Genomic DNA, 18013 nt, shown 5'->3' on the forward strand with positions numbered 1-18013 from the left:
GCTTATCAAATCAGATCTCATCAGAACTTAAATTTTTTCCCACTGAGAATGTTAATTTTACTTTACGTAATTTATAAAAATTGATCCAAAAAAAGAAGCAAATTCTCGATTAAGTATAGATAGATATTTTTTTAAATTGGAATTTGGCTGGTTTTTTCAATGTTGAGTCTTTTTTTTTGTGTAAAAATTGAACATTTTTATTTGTTTGGAATTTTTGTATGCTTAACTTGAATTTTTTGAAGTTCAGAAACCATTTTTTTAAGTAAGTAGGTAAAAAAAATTATTCAATTTTTTCATGTACATATTTTTGAAAAGTGCAAGTCAGCTACTCAGTATTTTTTTCCATTTTATTATTGATTTTTAGAGAATGGCTGGATCTGATCAGGTTTGGTCAAATCAAAATGGATTCAAGATATGATCGGATCTGATCAAACCTTTTGATCACACCTGATCACTTTCTGGTGAGAGTCGTGGGTATGATGTGACATGAATTTATCTGTTCGGATAAGCTCATATCAACTCCGATCTCCTTAGATACGGTCAATTTTTTAATTTGATTTGATAATTAGGTACAGACTTATCCCTCTAAGGTAATCTAAACGAAAAATGAGTAGATCTGGTTAGATAAATAAGATCAAATCAGAGCAACACTCACATTCAGTTTTTTTGGTCACATTCAACTTAGATCATCGTAGGGAAAACCAGATTGAGTTTGATCAGATCAGATATGATTTGGTCAGATTTGGGTACCCCCTGGATCCGGTCTGACTTCATCAGATCTGATGAGTTCAAAGTTTTGGTCGCGTTAAATAATCAGATCCATCAAAGAAAAACTCTTATTGAATTTGATCAGATCAGATGAAACCTCGCGTGAATTGATTACATCTGGACATTCTCTACGTTCAATTTTGATCTAACCAGATCTTATCAGATCAGAGTTAGTCTTATTAGATTGGATCTTATCTCATTTTTTTGAAATATGACCATCTCCTGGATCCAGTTTGATTGTATCAGATCTGATCAATCAGTTTTTTAGTTGCATTAAATCTATTCAGACCTGATCATATTATTCTGTTGGGAAAAACTAATTTGATTTGATCAGATCAGAATCAGGGTTAAATCTGGCCTGATTTGGTCAAATCCGGCCATTCCACTGATATAATTTGATCTGACCAGATCTTATCATATCAGCGTTTGATCAGATAAGATCTGTTCAGACCTGATTAGATCGTTCTTTTTTCCTTTGCGAAAATAAAAAAATTTACACTTCAATTTTCCAAAAATTTTATCATCTTTTGTACAACCTCAAAATTTCTCATCAAACGTTACTTACTCTTTTTTTTTCATGAGAAACTATTAATTAAACCGCCCAATATTTACCTGATTTTGAAAACTATTTCTTGAAATTTTCTGCGAAATTTTGCCCGAAATCCTTGCTAAAATTCCCTCTATCGTCGTCGTACCTGTCAAATAAACCAATTTGCACCGTTGTCAAAATAATCTAAAACACCTAAGCTTGCAGCTTAAAGCTTACATCTCGACTTTAGAGGAACGATTTTGGCAAAATTTCTAGCACCGTTGCGTTTATTAAATTATGACTCATTTTACAAGTTCGCCGCAAATTGGTGTATTTCATTCTATCGACCTTTTTTCCCCTCTTATATTCGCTGCTTTTCCATATAGCCTACCAGTAACGAAATACTAAATTCAACTCCCAAAGCCAACACTTTTCACGACGAGGAACGAGGTACGAGGGGTTGCGGCGAAATAACCTCTATCCGCATGTTAGATTGGCCATCGACCTTGAACCTCGCATGGGGCCTTACTCCTTATATGTATACTACTGACCGTTGTGCATTACGGACGAGGGATGATGGAGGGGAAAAAACAATTCCAGACATCGTTTTGCACGTATGTAGGTATGTATTTGTAGTGTGTAAAACAACAAAGGGGAAAAATTGCTAGATATAAAGTCTAATGATCAATAAATCAAAAGCCCAATGTTACGGGTTGCTTGCTAAAGGTACACAGTGGGGTGCAGGGTACGGTGAAAGTAACGTAAAAAATAATCTCTTTACGGTTTTCGTCGTCGAGTCGTAAGTTTTGCATAATAATTAAGCGGCTCATTTAGAAAAGTTTTAGTTTTTGCAAGGTGGGATGTGTATCGAAACCTAGAAAATAAAGAGAGAAGAGATACTGCAGTGTAATCTTTTTTCATTTCATAAATCATAAGCTCTTCGGTCTACACGTATATAAAGTTCAATTCTGAATAGCTCGTGTTTATTACTGCACGATACGACTACGAGAAAGGCATTCGCTGGCAACGGGAAGAGGATGGGTGTAGTTTTAATATACGTTAGATGAAAAAAAAATTCAAAATTTACGGATAAAATTTGTCGTATTGAGTTGTATCCAAAAGCATGGCGAAAAAGTTTTTTTTCCTCTGTAGAGTTCAAGGTGATACGTTCGTTGTATATTTCGTACATTGTAACTATAAATAAAATTAAGTTTATATAGCTTTGCCATTTGCGAATGAAACGTGGTCCTGGTCTCAGGCGCAGGCGGAGGCGCTTCTTGTTTCTTATCGTACGTTTACTCGACGTACAGGGTGTCCAAGAAAAAGGGATTGTGATTTTATCAAACAGGAGGCAAAACTCTCCACTTGAAAATTGGAAAAATGGGTATTCGAGTGGACGACAGAAGCTTTCATAAACGCACATTTTTTCGATTGGATGTTCAAATTTTCAATTCTGACATAGGTAGTGAAACTTTTTCTACCATTCTGGTTTATCGAAACAAATCAAAACCCTATATTCTTGGACACCCTATACATACACAGACTCGTATTTACCTACACTCGATGTTATAAAATTACAGCTTGTTGAAAACACTACTGAAAAAATTCTCGTACGTTGTGCTTGAGAAATTTGAGATTTTTATGCTCTTGCTCACACATTGTGTTCGTGTAGTCTGCTCTTCTAACACGCTTTTCTATGTAAGTAACGTGTTTTTTTAATATTTGGCTGCTAATCAAATGTAAAACGGACATTCGCGTACATTAAACGCTTTTTTATTATTATTATTACCGTTATAATTATTTATATTTATTTACTGTATAAATACCAACAGAGGCACCCCTACCGTAGTAGCAGGAAAAAGCCATTGTGGAAATTTCCACCTACCTACCTGAGCAATTTGAATCAACTTAGTTGTTTTGTTCGCATTCTACTTCCCTGAAATGATAACAGTAGACTACCTGTTACCTTTTAGATGTTACTATTTGACTGTTATTGTACTTAATTTTGGTATTTTTCTAAACGACGAAGCCTTTTTTTGCTCGCAGCTTTTGCACTTGATGAGAGTGAAGAGGCGAGGCAAAGGGGAAGGCAATTTGCTATATTTTTTGGCCCATAGATTATTTTGGTTGTAAATATTGTGATTTAGAGAGAGCGGCGCATGCTACACCATGCGATGCCGCGACCGAAGCCAAATGCTGGGGTTAAGTTCATTTGAAAATGTTATTTATATACCGGTACAGTTGTTTACGTTTCTACTTTTAAATATTATTTATCGTGCGCGGATATAAATTAGCTATAAAGAGACGATGATTTTTGGGAGCGTGTACCTAACTTGGATTTTATCGCGTTTAGTTTGGAAATAGTGGATGCCAAGGGGTAGAAGCGGAGTTTGGTCGAGGTGAGTTGAAGGGTGAAAAGTACTTACGTTGTCTTTTGAGTTGGTGATTTACGAATGTATGTACGTATATTTGGATGTAGTGAATTTGTAATATGATGCACTTGATTGTAGTTTTGAATTGTACGTATCTGTTTATGTGTATGGGTAGGATGGAAGTGGAAGTAGGCATATTTTTTTGAATAATGACTTCTCAATTATACCCAGGTTCAGTGGTGGTTCCAAAAAAATTCAAAACCTTGGAATTGGAGATGTTGCGAAATAAAAGACGAGTTCGACCTACAGGGATACCTCAATACTCTTAAGGTCTAAATATATGGGAGGGATGAGAAACTTGAACAAAGACAGAAACGACAAGAAACGTTACGAATTTCAGTCTACTAAAAGTTTATTACAAAAATACATCAGTTTTAGATTATTAAGAGGGCTCTTGAAAGCCCTTGCAGACAGAGCACAAGGGCTCTTCAACACCCTTTGCGGGTAAAGCAAGTACCTATGGTATTAAAATTTATTAAATATCAATGAAACAAAACAAAAAAAAATTATAAAATGAAACAAAACAACAAATATTATAAAATAACTGGTAGTATTTTGAAGGTTCATATTACTTACAGGTGCACCGATTATTTGTTTTTCTCATTAGCAGGTAGATAAAAGTTGATTTGTTGATTCAAACACTGAATTATATCAAGGTAGATATGTACCTATCAACATGAGCACAACAAAAATTGGAGCTGGTTGTAAAAAAAGGAAATTCCATACACTTGTGGTTAATATCTGAAACAAAACATGGTCATTTTGGGTTAACTAACCACGGAGTTGTATATTTGGGACCTTTATTAAAACATTTTAAGTGTGGTTGAGTGGATAACTGTCCAGGCTTGAAAAAATGGCCTTATCAGGACTACTCCTTTAATAGTAACCTAATACCACTGACAAACTTTTCATTTACATCCAACTTTTCAGTGAGAAAAATAAATCAAAGGAACTTTAATAAGTATTGCAAATTCTTACCCAGGTAATAAATTTCCTGATGAAATCAATATTCAGATTATTTGGTTGATTCTAAGAGTGCCCAAGATTAGTTCTCAATGGACCAATGAAATTGCTGTTCAAATTTTTTTGTTTTTCTTTGGAAGGCACAAAATTACTTGTTTGCTGAGAACAAATCAAAACAATACACATTTTTCTCTGAGAAAAATCAAACAAACTCCAAGTTAGCAAATTTTTACCTAGGTAATAAATTTTCTGAATAAATTGCTACGCAGGTACCTAACAAATTTCCTGATGAAATTGGTATTCAAATTTTTTGGTTAGTTCTCAAACTGCACAAAATTATTTTTCACTGGACACAGTTGTGCTAATACATATCACCATCATCATCATTTCAAAAAAATAAAATATGCCATCACCTTCTATAGCTTTTGTTGCATTATGGTAGACTTTCAATACTTACAAGGGTGGTTCAAAAAGTAAGTTTAACGTGTCCGTTACTCATTGAAGAAGTTGTCAAAAATAAAAAACAAGGTCATTTTCATAAAATTCAGAGTATATTCTATTTCTCTACATAATCACCATTAAGATTAATACATTTTCTATATCGTTTTACCAACTTTGAAACTCAGAGCTTGTAATTATTTCCATTCAGTTTTTTTAGGTAGCTTGTGACTGCAACCTTTATGTCTTCGATTGTCTCAAATCTTTTGCTGCCAAATGCCTCTTTCATTACAGGGAAAAGATGGTAATCACTCAGAGCTAAGTCTGGTGAGTAGGGCGGGTGATTGAACACTTCCCACTTGAATTTGGCCAGTTTATAAAGCGTGACACTCGCGGTGTGCGGGCGGGCATTATCGTGAATGAAAAAAACTTTGCGGCTCAGTATGCCGCATTGATGGTTTTGCCTTTTTTGAGGTAATCAATCAATAAAACGCCGTCTTGGTCCCAAAACACCGTGGCTAACACCTTGCACACAGAGAACACAGTTTTGCATTTTTTTGGAGTGCGGCGACCTTTCTTTACCCATTCCATTGACGATCTTTTCGATTCCAGCGTATAGTGATAAACACAAGTCTCGTCGCCAGTGACCACACGACTGAATAATGTTTCTCCCTCCTCGGCAAACAAATTCATGAACAAGTTGGCGGCTGCCAAGCGCTGTTGCTTGTGTTCTGGAGTGAGCAACTGAGGCACCCATCGCGCGCTCACTTTTCACATCTGTATGTGGTTAGTGGTCCCAAATGATGTCTCGTACCAATGTTTGGCCACATTTGGTTTTGCTTAGTAGTCGGTCACATATTTCGTTGAGAGTGTACCGGTGATCCTCTTTGATCAGCTGTTTTACAAGCTGAACCATTTGAAGGCTCATAATTTTTTCTCCATAAACTACACATAATTCTTCATGAATTTCAGTGGCTGTTTTTCCTTTTGCACCCAAATATTGTATCACCCTGCACACCGCAAACTTGGACGGATTTTTTATCAGCACTTTCATTTTAACACACTGTCAAACACACAAAAAACAAGCTACCGCGTTCAACGACACAAGAAACTGTTCAGTATACTTGAGAGAATATCCACCTAAAATTTCGTAGTCCTAGCTCTTAAGGGGAGGGAGAACGAGCATTGTTAAACTTACTTTTCGAACCACCCTCGGTATATACATTTTTACCATTACCTATCTTCTTAGGTGTCGGAAGTGATCTCAACATCCAATTTTTTGGGTGCTTCTAGTGGTGAGATTTTTGACACAGAGCTTGAAAGTGCTTTCCTCTTTTTCACATGGAGAGTTGGATTTCTCATTTCTTTGACCAGCTAAAAATGTAGGCGTTGGCAATTTCCGTATAGGAGTCAATTTAATTCTTGAATGCTCGTTGATTTTCACAATACATTCCTATCAATCATCTGACACTTGCATGGAGTTTGTATCTTTGTTCAAAACAGCTCTCTCAAAGTACCTATTCCCAATGCAGATGAATCTTGCACAGTATTACATCGTCATAAACAATATTTCAATCATATTTGGTGATTGGTCCAAAGTAGGTGATGTTGCATGAATCCTAGTTCTTCACTTTAACACTAATGTGGGCTGTAGTTGGACTTGCTCATCTTTTTCATATAAGCTGTGGTACATAAAATATCAAATATAATGATTTTCCATTGTTTTTGTTGAATAACTTGAAAAATGGAGCAAGCTCATAGGTGTTGAGAGTAAAAAATAATCTATATTTCATATGCTACAATCTTAGGCTTCAATTGAAGCTGTCCCTAAAACAAGTAGATGAAAGATCAAAGTTTAGTGTACATGAGTACTCACTCATACTCATCTTTAAATTGGAATAGAATGAAATTTTGAGTGAGCACATGGATGTTTGAGGATAGAAAAGTAATCTACCATTAATCCTCTACAATTTCAGATTTTGTTTGACTGTGTTGCTTCATGTTGTAAGAGTCTTAACTCTGAACTACCTTGACAAGTAAAAGCTACAGAGTCAAATAAAGGCTCAAATTGTATAGGATGAATTTATAGATCACTTTTTTATCCTTGAATACCTGTGTGCTCACTCAAAATTCCATTCTATTTCAATTTAAATAAGGCTAGAACTTGTGCACATCTAACTTTGAACTTTCATAATCTACTAACCCATTAAAGGAAGAGTTTTTATTAAAGTCTGTGATGGTGGGGTATGAAACATAGATTATTTTTCACTCATAAAACACCTATGTGCTCTAGCTCAGTTTTTTCAGTTATTAAACAAAAATGACAAAAAAAGCAATCTTTCGCTCATAAGACACCCCCTGCAAATTGATGGGAGGAGATGAGCTTAAAAAATTAATTCACTTATAGGTGGTAAACACTGTACAGGGTTTGTCACTAGAATGTATTGTATTTCAAATCGCCATTACTCACCTCCAAGTTATCCTACAGAAATTTTTTTTACGAAAAGATGCAGAAATCTACAGATTTTTATTTGGTATAAACGTTTACCACATTACTATTTAGTTTTAAAAATTACATCGTTCAAATGACCGCCCTCATTTTCAACACAATTCTCACAGCGTTTTTTGAAAGTTGGCAATCACTTTTTTGGTCAAATCTATTGAAATTTGGACTGTCTTGTGTTCAATGTTGGTGCGGAGTTTGGCTAAGTCTCTGGGTTTGTTCGTGTATACCTTGGATTTCAGGAAACCCCACAAGAAAAAGTCACAACAGGACAAATCAGGGGAGCGTGGTAGCCAGCCAAGATCGCAGGTGTGAGAGATGATTCGAGTTTTGAAATGTTTTTGTAGCAATTCCATCATAGCGAGTGTGGTGTGACATGTGGTGCCATCCTGTTGAACTATGTACACGACAACTTCCTCTTACGTTTCAGAGCAGGCACCAGAAACTCTCTACACCCGTCTTCAAATTCTGACATCTTGAGGGGGCGCTTACACAACTGCTAATTTGTGGATTGTTGCTTCACATGTTGCTCCTTCATTGATTACTCCTTTGTCAGTTGCTCTTTTTTTATTGTTGGAAAGGCTGTTTGTGGTCTGCCACATTTGTATGGTAGGTTGTGGTTTGCTTATGATCCAATCATACTCATAGTTCTGGCTGAGAAGACCTCATATTCATATTTTCTTCTTTTTTTGTAGAAGTCTATTCATTTTTCATTATTTTGGCCTCTTTTGGCATAGATGATATTCAGCACGTATTATGAATGCAAATTTACCATATTTGTGTTTGTGATCTTTTGATTGATTTAGGCAAATATTTTTATGCTGGTTGAAAATTTAAAATTTCTTCCAGCAAATTGTACTCCAAAGCAAAAAAGATGGATTTTGAGATTTTTACATCATTGGAAAGTTCTTGAAAACCTCTTTCCAATGATGTGAAAATTGCAAAATCAAAAATTTTTTCATTTTTATTCATTTTAACTTACATTTTGCGGTTCAGCAGTTCACACTTTTTCACGTGAAAGATTAACAGTTAGGTGAAGTCAAGTCTGAGTCAAGGTCACTGGTTTGATTGTCTTTTTCGGTTTGCTAAAACCTTTGGAGAGGACCTCCTTCAACTCCACCATCATGTTTTCTGCAAAATAAAAACAAAAGAATTAAGAACACCATTATCATTGTTTTTCAATATGTATGTACCTACTTAGTACAATATTTTCCAATTCTTTTTTTGCTTTATTTTGTTGAAACTTTTGTATTTTAATTTTTATGCAATTTTTATGATGAGGAATGCTGCCATTTGCTGATGTTTTTTTTAAATCATATTTCTGTCTTTGTACATACCTGCAGCATGATTTCTTCATTTTCCTAAAAAATTATATCATACACAAACATTTTGATTATCAAATATTTAATTAAACATAACTTTAAAAAGTACATTAACTTATTTACAGTTCAATGTTATTATCTCGGGGGGTCCTGCAGGGTTCTCCATCGTTCTGGGATACAGTTGTCCCTCGCACCTCATCCATCCCCATCATGTTAAATCAATTGCTCGGCCTTTCCATGTTTGAACTTGGGCATAAACTCTTTGAAAGTGGAATTATGCTGAATCGGCTGAAGGGCACAACGTGCGCAGGTCAACACCTTGTCCAGTTTTTGCCATTTTTTTTGTAACAGAAGTAGCGGTAGTCATTGATGGATTTGATTTCTGAGGAGGCTCCATATAATGACAGTAACACCTTGGCGCCTGCTTCGAATATCTGCTCATGAGTTGCTTTTTCATTGTAAAACATCCTTATGGAAGCATACAACTGTTTTTATTTTTTTGCGATTTTGAACATCCTTATTTTCGTTTTCTGGTGGAAAGCTGAAGTCGAATTACATCCAGTAAATGCGTGAAGAAATAAACTGCTACGATTTAGGCGAGTTGCTTTTCCATTGATGGCACACCTCAAAATCAAAATTGAGCCCCTTCTAAGTTCCAGAGGGGGCTTGGGGCTCAAAATTCCTAAAATGTGATACAGATTTTGAGGTTTGTGTTTTCAAGAGCACTGATTCCGATTCTGGAACCAATTTGACCTCTAAAACCAATGTTGAGCCTTGGAAGCAACGCCTTGAGGTCGGAAATTTCGAGAAATCTAATATTGATGTCAAATCATAGGTTTTCGAGGGTGTTGATTCTGATTGTGAAATTTGTTTGATTATGAAACCAAAATTGAGTCTTTCAGAAGGGACGCTTGAGACCCAAGCTTCCTTCTGAGTGACTCAATTTTCCACGTTGAAATTCAAACAGAATTCAAAATCAGAATAGATGAGCCTTCAGAAACCTGTGATTCGATACCATAGATTTTTTCAAAATTTTTGGCTTCCAGCCTCCTGTAAAGACTTGATTTCACTTTAGTTTATATCAAATATTTACCAAGTTCATGTATATCTACGTGTTATTGAACTGATTCATGGTTGCTATAAGTCACTTTAAGCTGTATACAAAATATTACCTGCACAAATTTCAGCTGGCATCGCAAATGCGTTTTGATATTTTGCGCCCCAATTGCCAGGTCGACTTTTGATACCCAATAATTCAATTGAATATCAGATCATTTTCAGATTAGCTCCTTCAATGCATTCTTAGCTCCGAATTTTGAAAAAAAGTGAGGAGGGGAAGCAGCTGAAATTTCTTCCGAGTTATTTTCAGGTTTCCATGCTCTAATAAAAAATGTGAGCGAGATCTACATATAACTACGAACATATAAGTGATCCTTGAGAGATTCCATTATAGCCGTTCTTCTACATACTCGTACAAAAATAATTATTTCAACGTGGGTAATACGAATGTAATGAGGAGTATGAGAAGGTACGTAATTCTAGGTAAGGGGTATGGAAAGGGGAGCGAGTACTATCACCTTGGAATAAACTTCCCAAAACGCAACTTCAAATCGTACGTATCGAAGCGTAAATCACATTTGTCGAGAGACCAAGAGGAAGGGAACTAGAAATTCCACCATTTAAATGAGCCATATCAAAGATCACTTTGAAAAATTTATCTTTACTTAATCGTCATCATCTTTACGTATCAGTTTACTCGCTCATCCCACCCTCGAGTACATAAAGAGGGCGATGAAGGGGAGGGGAAGGGAATGAAAGCGTATATCACAGGTAGCGTTACAAATTGAGTCAAAAATTGTTACGAAATTATCTATAGATATCTTCCGGATGGTAATTATTTTTCTAATACGGTCACTTTCCAAATGCTATAACCCAAGTCGTCGGTGCTGGTAATTTATTATTTTTGGAAAACGTCCACTTTTCTCACAAACTATCTCGCTGTAAAGTTTCGCTGCTCGCAATTGCTTTAACAGGTTTAGTACGTCTCTGACATGTTTATACGATTTATTATCGGACTTCGAACAGACTCCGCGCGAGTTATGAGTGTACCCGTAGTCGTACCCATTACCCCTAACCTTACACCCTTGTAGACAAATACACGCCACCGACTGATAAATCGATGCAAGCACCAACGATTCGTCTTTTTTCTTCAACACGAGCATCGTATCATTGTCGTAAAAAATTACCTAAGTGTTTTTGTCGCGAAGACCAATAAAAAATGGAAGAGAAATATGTATCTGCGAGATGGTAACCTTGAAAATAAAGCTTCATGTCTCAAAATGAACATAACACTTTGGCAAAACGTTGGGAAAATTATTCCAATCGAGAGTGAAATGTATTTTCCTTTATATATTTAATTTTCATTTCAAATGCACCGTACGAGAGATGTAATTGCTTTGTAATTTATTAAAGTTATTTTTAATTCGGGTACTTTGGTCGTGTAATAATCACGTGCTTCATTTACTATCCCTTTGGTGTTCTTTGTAATTCAGCCCACATTTTTTAATATTTCGTCGAACTGAGCAAATTTTTTCCAACTAAAAAATTATAGCATAGTCACGAATTATTTACAATGTTTCATTTATTCAATTATTTTATCTTCACTTTTTGAGGAACTGGTGCTAACGAGTGAGTTTTAATTGTAGAATTAAGGAAGGAAATGGGAGAAATAAATATGGTTTAGAAAATGTTGAACGTTGATAAAATTAAAAACTATGAGAAATATTACGATCAGAGGTTGATATTGCTTTATACTTGAGCAAGTTTTCATTTTTTTGACGGAAGTGCTCACGAGGAAGGTAAATGTAATTTTTAAACTGATAAATGTTGAGTCTTGAGTCGCTATAAAAACAGTGTCATGCCATGTAAAATTTTAAACACTGAATTTAATGTTTCAAATTTTTTAATATTCCATAATTTGTGATTATTGATCAAGTGAAACCCATGAATATTCAGTTTCTTTCCTACTTTTGACCAGTTGATTTCACTCACGAGACGTATATGTATATCAAATAGAGTATAGAGAAATTTAACCTATAATTATTATATGTAATATTAATATCCCGCGACTCAGTCGAAGATTAAATGTGTCGTATCGAAAATGGTTCATTGCCCTCGGCGGAAACCTGTAATATAAAAAGTCGTTTTGCCCATTTTATGTTTTTTCCAACATTTGCTAATTTAGTACTTTTTCTAAAAATTGTCAATTTTGCACTTTTTCTAAAAATTGCCAATTTTGCACTTATCAAAAAATTGTTAATTTTGCACTTTTCAAAAAATCGTTAATTTTGCACTTTTTTTCAAAAATTGCTAATTCTGCATTTTCTCCAAAATGGCTAATTTTGCACTTTTTCCAAAAATGGCTAATTTTGCACTTTTTCTAAAAATTGTCAATTTTGCACTTTTTCTAAAAACTGTCAATTTTGCACTCTTCAAAAAATTGTTAATTTTGCACTTTTTTCAAAAATTGCTAATTCTGCATTTTCTCCAAAATGGCTAATTTTGCACTTTTTCCATAAAATGTCAATTTTGCACTTTTTTCAAAAATTGCTAATTCTGCATTTTCTCCAAAATGGCTAATTTTGCACTTTTTCCATAAATTGTCAATTTTGCACTTTTTCTAAAAATTGCCAATTTTGCACTTTTTCAAAAATTGCCAATTTTGCATTTTTTTCAAAAATTGTCAATTTTGCATTTTTTTCAAAAATGGTCAATTTTGCACTTTTTCCAAAAATGGCTAATTTTGCACTTTTTCTAAAAATTGCCAATTTTGCACTTTTTCTAAAAACTGCCAATTTTGCACTTTTTCTAAAAACTGCCAATTCTGCAATTTTTTTCAAAAATTGCCAATTCTGCATTTTCTCCAAAATGGCTAATTTTGCACTTTTTCCATAAATTGTCAATTTTGCACTTTTTCAAAAATTGCCAATTTTGCACTTTTTCCAAAATTGCCAATTTTTTACTTTTTCCAAAAATTGCCAATTTTGCACTTTTTCTAAAAATTGCTAATTTTGCACTTTTTCTAAAAACTGCCAATTTTGCACTTTTTCTAAAAACTGCCAATTCTGCATTTTTTTTTCAAAAATTGCTAAAAGTTTTTGCTTTTTTTTGCCATTGAAATTTTCAAAAAAATATATTTTTGTTAGAATTTGGAAAAAGAAGTTTTATTAACAGAAGTTGCAGAAAAATCCCCAACTTTCATGTCACCTGTGAACCTTTTATAAAGTAAGCATCTCAAATTGTGGGAAAAATAAGTTTTAAAAATCAAATACTAAAGTCAAGTGTTCTCTAAAGAAAAGAACGAAGAGCTAAATACGAATTAGGTCTGATAAAATGATTTGAATCACTAATCAAATCACCACATTCTAAATCTCCTCATTCTGCCCTTAATACCTCTTCAGCTCCCTCCCCCGCCAGAAGTTTTGTCTGTAATTGAGAAATTGGAGCTGCGAAACTGAGCTGGAACATCGAGGCTTTTCTATTGAGAGGGAGGGGATCAGAGGTAAAATGATCGAGAATTTTCGATCTACTCATCAGAAAAAAATTTGAAAATAGGTATTTTGAAAAACAAATTGGGCCCTCCTACTCTTACTTTTCTCACTGATATTGAAATTGGTCCTTGAAACGAGATTACAGTGGAATTTTTTTTCTGCGAGGTACCCTGAAAATCCCCATGTTGTTGTAGAGTAAAATCGATGACTTAGAGATGGACGTATCTCCCCCCCCCCCTTCTAATCAATGCAGGTATTTTCAATGAAACTAATTCGAGTCATGTTCTAATCGTTACAGATTCCGGCTCATCTTCGGTATCTCCATCTCGTAACTCGAGTAACCAAGAACTGAATCTGGAAAGTATCAGCCTGGATGGTAACAGCAGCAGCAGTACTCCCCGAAGACCGTATTCTTGCCGTCATAAAATCGTTCACGAGTTCGAAGGACGTATCGTCGCTCCAGCATCGACGATCCCGAGATTCAAGAAATACACCGTTTACGATTTCAATTTCCTCAAAGTTCTCGGTAAAGGTAGTTTTGGAAAGGTTCGTATTACCTCTTGCTCTCGAAGTACCTACCTATAGGAAGAATGTTTGTATATACCTAAGTACTACATATATGTATAATGTGTATGTTATATTACGTTCGTCGAACCAGGTGCTGTTGGCGGAGCTCAAAGGAACCGAGTATTATTACGCTGTAAAGTGTCTAAAAAAAGATGTAGTTTTGGAAGACGACGACGTCGAATGTACGCTAATCGAACGTAAAGTTTTAACATTGAGTACCAAGCATCCGTATCTGTGTCATTTGTTTTGTACATTTCAAACTCAAGTAAGTAAAATGGCTTTTCCGTGCTGTGAATTTATTACCGAAAATGTTAAAGTTTAGTATACTTACGGTAGTTGCTCGACTTACACGTTAGTTCACGATTCGACGATTCTGTAAGAAGCATCGCATCGTATCGTCGCTCGTACATGTATAGTCTTTGGAGAGAGTATCTAATATATATTGACGACGATGCGTACCTATATGTACATGTAGTATGGTACATAAGTACTTCTACTTATAAATGTTTTGTTGTGTTATTTTTGCAGTCACATTTGTTTTTCGTTATGGAGTACCTGAATGGAGGTGATTTGATGTTCCATATTCAGCAATCGGGTCGATTCGACGAAGGTCGGGCTAGATTTTATGCTGCCGAGATTGTCTCAGGATTGAGATTCCTTCACAAGAAGGGAATCGTGTACAGGTAATATACAAATGTTGTCATACTCGTACCCACCTAATTTTTTTGAATTAAATGTGAGGAAAAGTCTAGGGAATTGATTCGAGTAAATTTACGTAATTTTTTTTTTTTAATTTTCAGAGACTTGAAACTAGATAATATTCTGTTAGACTGCAACGGACACGTTAGAATCGCCGATTTCGGAATGTGCAAACTTCAGATATATTTAGACAAAACGGCCGATACGTTTTGCGGAACTCCTGATTATATGGCGCCCGAAGTAAGTCGATGTGGATGTGGTTTCAAGTACGAATACGTCGTAAATCAAAGATATACCACGTTAAAGATACATTAACTGTTGTTACTTTGTCGTAAAAAGAATATTTGTAGACTGATGCGAGTCGTTAATGTCCGGAAATGCGGTTTGTTATGTAGTTTGATGACAAATAAGTTGGCAACTTTGATTATAAAAGTATCTATCTAGTGTTTCTAGAGATGTATTACGTCCTACGAAAGTTTTTATTCGCGTGGTGAATCTTTGGAATATGTTTAGAGTGAATTTTAAGGGTAAGTAGTTGTTTTGTGGTTACGAGTCGTTCGTGAATGATTTGGAGTGTTTGATTGTGGAGACTGTTGAAATGTTAAGAGGTCTGAAAAAGTGCAAAGAAAATTTCTATTGAAAAAAAAATGATATTTGAGGAAAAATGACTCGAGTAGGATGAGAGAGCGATGATGCATTTATTCGAATCTCGGTGAACGAAAAAAATTGGGCGTTTTTTTCCTGATTTTTCATTTGTTCAAGGCCTTTTTTTTTGCAGCCCATTTTTAGGAGTTTTTAAATTCTATCTGAATCTAGTTTTCAACAGTTCGCTATTTAGAATTGAATACTTTTATGCAAGAAGGGCCTATACTTCTATGTGTCAAAATTGCGCGCATGCGCGCATCGTGATCGGCCATCCTTTGGCTACCTACTCACCAAGTATCAACTTCGTGCTGCCTTCCTACACCCTACAATGACGTCACAAAATGTAACCGAACACATTTTCATCCAGTTAGTCCAGGAGAATTATTAGCAATATTAGCATTCCATAGGGAAAAGATTGATAACAAGCTGAATGTTGGTATAGGGGGGTTTTTTGATACGCTGAACACGAATTTTGGGTGTCCGGGTTAATCCGATGTACGCTTCTCCCTTTTTTGTGGACCTTTTGCCCCCCCAATTTGGTTTGTGGCGTATTACTCCGAAAATATGCATTTTAACGAAAAATTCCTTGTAAATATGAGGGGAGGGGGTTGAAAATAAATTCCTTTCATGAGATATTACAGTGCAAATGTGTGTACTTCACCTCCAGATAACCAATAGCTGATTAATAATGAAATTTTCGAGTGTGAAACAGTTGTTTTATGCAAAAACGACACATAGGTTTGAGCTTTATGCAAAAAAGACACATAACTGGGGTGTGTATTTCTTGTCGTTGCTCAACCTGAAATCAAGCTTCGGACTCGCCGTTTGCGGCATTTTATAGTCAAGGGATAGAAGAATCACTGGTAAAATTTTCAAAAATTTTGGTCACAATTTACCCACTTTCGCGACGTTCTGAAACTTTAAATGCGTTTTTCTCAAAACTCACTTTTTCGGCATAGGTCCTTCTTGCATAAAAGTATTCAATTGTTTTCCAAGATTTCGAAAAAAAAAAAAAAAAAATCTGTGAGGTTCTTCATTGAGGAGATATGTGAAAAGAAACTTTCAATAAAATTGAGCTATTCATTATTTTTCTCAGCATTTTTCAACGATGAAAACTTTTGAGGAAAAATAATTTACACTCAACGGGTGACAAATTTTGCTCCAATTGTTTTCGTATGGCCCCTGAATTTTTCTGGTATAAATATCGATTAAAATGTAAAAAAATGTCAATTTCTGTCTATTTCAAAGGGACAAAGGAAGAAATAAACTTTGTTTATTTCAGCGGTAATGTTCAACTTCAAGAGTAAAATTAACAAACTAAAAATTTGAAAATTGATTTTTTTTAGAGTTGAACTTTTGAAATTGCGAGCTTTCAAAACTCAAGAATATGGTTCAGACTTCTGAGTAAAACTGTCCTATAATTCAATTTTTATTTTGGTTCGAAATATCTTGTTTTCAAAATGGATACTTTCAATGAAAAGGAGTACCCCCCTCCCCGCCACAAAAAAATTGAGGACAAGATTGAAGAAAACATTGAAGTCATGTGATATGTATATCGAATGGCATGTTTTCAAGACTGATGAACACGAATATGACCTTATTTTTTCAATTTAACACCTTCCATGTGCTCCCGATGCCCCCCCCCCCATTTGGGCCAATGTCTTAAAAAATTGACAAATTACGTAGGTACTCTTAAATATTGAATTGAATGTCTTTAAAGGTACTGAACTACTGAACATACATAGGACATTGTTTTTTCGGCTCCCCCCACTTTCCGTCTCACTCCAGAAATCCAGTCTTTCAATTTTCTTCCTTCGTGAATATAGTGTTTCTTATCTTGAACGTTCGCTTTTTTTATGCTCTCACTCCAAAAGTTGTTGCGTGTTATAAAAAAATAATTCTCTATTTTCTTAATTTTTCCAAGTCTAAAAATGTTCTGTCAAGACTCAAAAACCCTTTAAAATTGAAAAAAAAATCAAAAAAATGATATCTAAGTAATGAAAAAATTTAGATTATTTGAATAACTAGGTATTTTTGATTTCCGTGGCAGAACTCGTTTAAATATCCCCATCCCCACTCATCCTCCTCCCCCTCCTCCTCCTCTTCTGTTTTTTTTTTCAAAAATACCTCTTCCATTGGGCAATGTTGATTCCCGGTAACAGTCCTCAAAATCAAAAAAAATATGTATATTGAGATGAAAGTCGGTGACTATTTTGTAATATTAAAGTCAAAATTCCTCAAATAAATCAGAAATAATAAGGGGAAAAAACTTGAGGTATGATTTTTCCAAAATAATTTAGTAAAAATTCCATTTCAATCTTTGTTCCAACTCTGAAGATTTTGCTCAGGAAAACGAGCATCATTCAACAGAGTGTCTAACAGGTCCTACTGGTCCTATTAGTCCTACTAAAGTCCTACTTTTTTTCAATTAGACCTTTTAAAACTTTCAATTTTTCCCCTTTTTTTCAGAATTTTGAGAGCTCATTTGTTGACTTTTTTAGATTCTGAGTTGCACATTTTTGAGAGCTTTCGCCCTCGCTTCGCTCGGGCTATTTGCTCTTCTTTTCCCACATAAAAAACGTATATTGTTCTAATTC

At 34.9% G+C, this 18013-nt stretch overlaps 1 protein-coding gene across 1 annotated transcript in view; it reads left to right on the forward strand.

Annotated features, from left to right (window-relative positions):
- Nucleotides 1-18013, forward strand: part of LOC135833369 (uncharacterized) — a 49784-nt gene that overhangs the window by 28932 nt on the left and 2839 nt on the right. The window contains exons 2-5 of the mRNA XM_065347177.1: nt 13804-14051; nt 14164-14337; nt 14601-14755; nt 14873-15011. Coding sequence (XP_065203249.1) covers nt 13804-14051; nt 14164-14337; nt 14601-14755; nt 14873-15011 — 716 coding nt within the window. The remainder of the gene's footprint in view (nt 1-13803; nt 14052-14163; nt 14338-14600; nt 14756-14872; nt 15012-18013) is intronic.

Source organism: Planococcus citri, chromosome 1 (genome assembly GCF_950023065.1).
Source record: "Planococcus citri chromosome 1, ihPlaCitr1.1, whole genome shotgun sequence".
NCBI lineage: Eukaryota > Metazoa > Arthropoda > Insecta > Hemiptera > Pseudococcidae > Planococcus > Planococcus citri.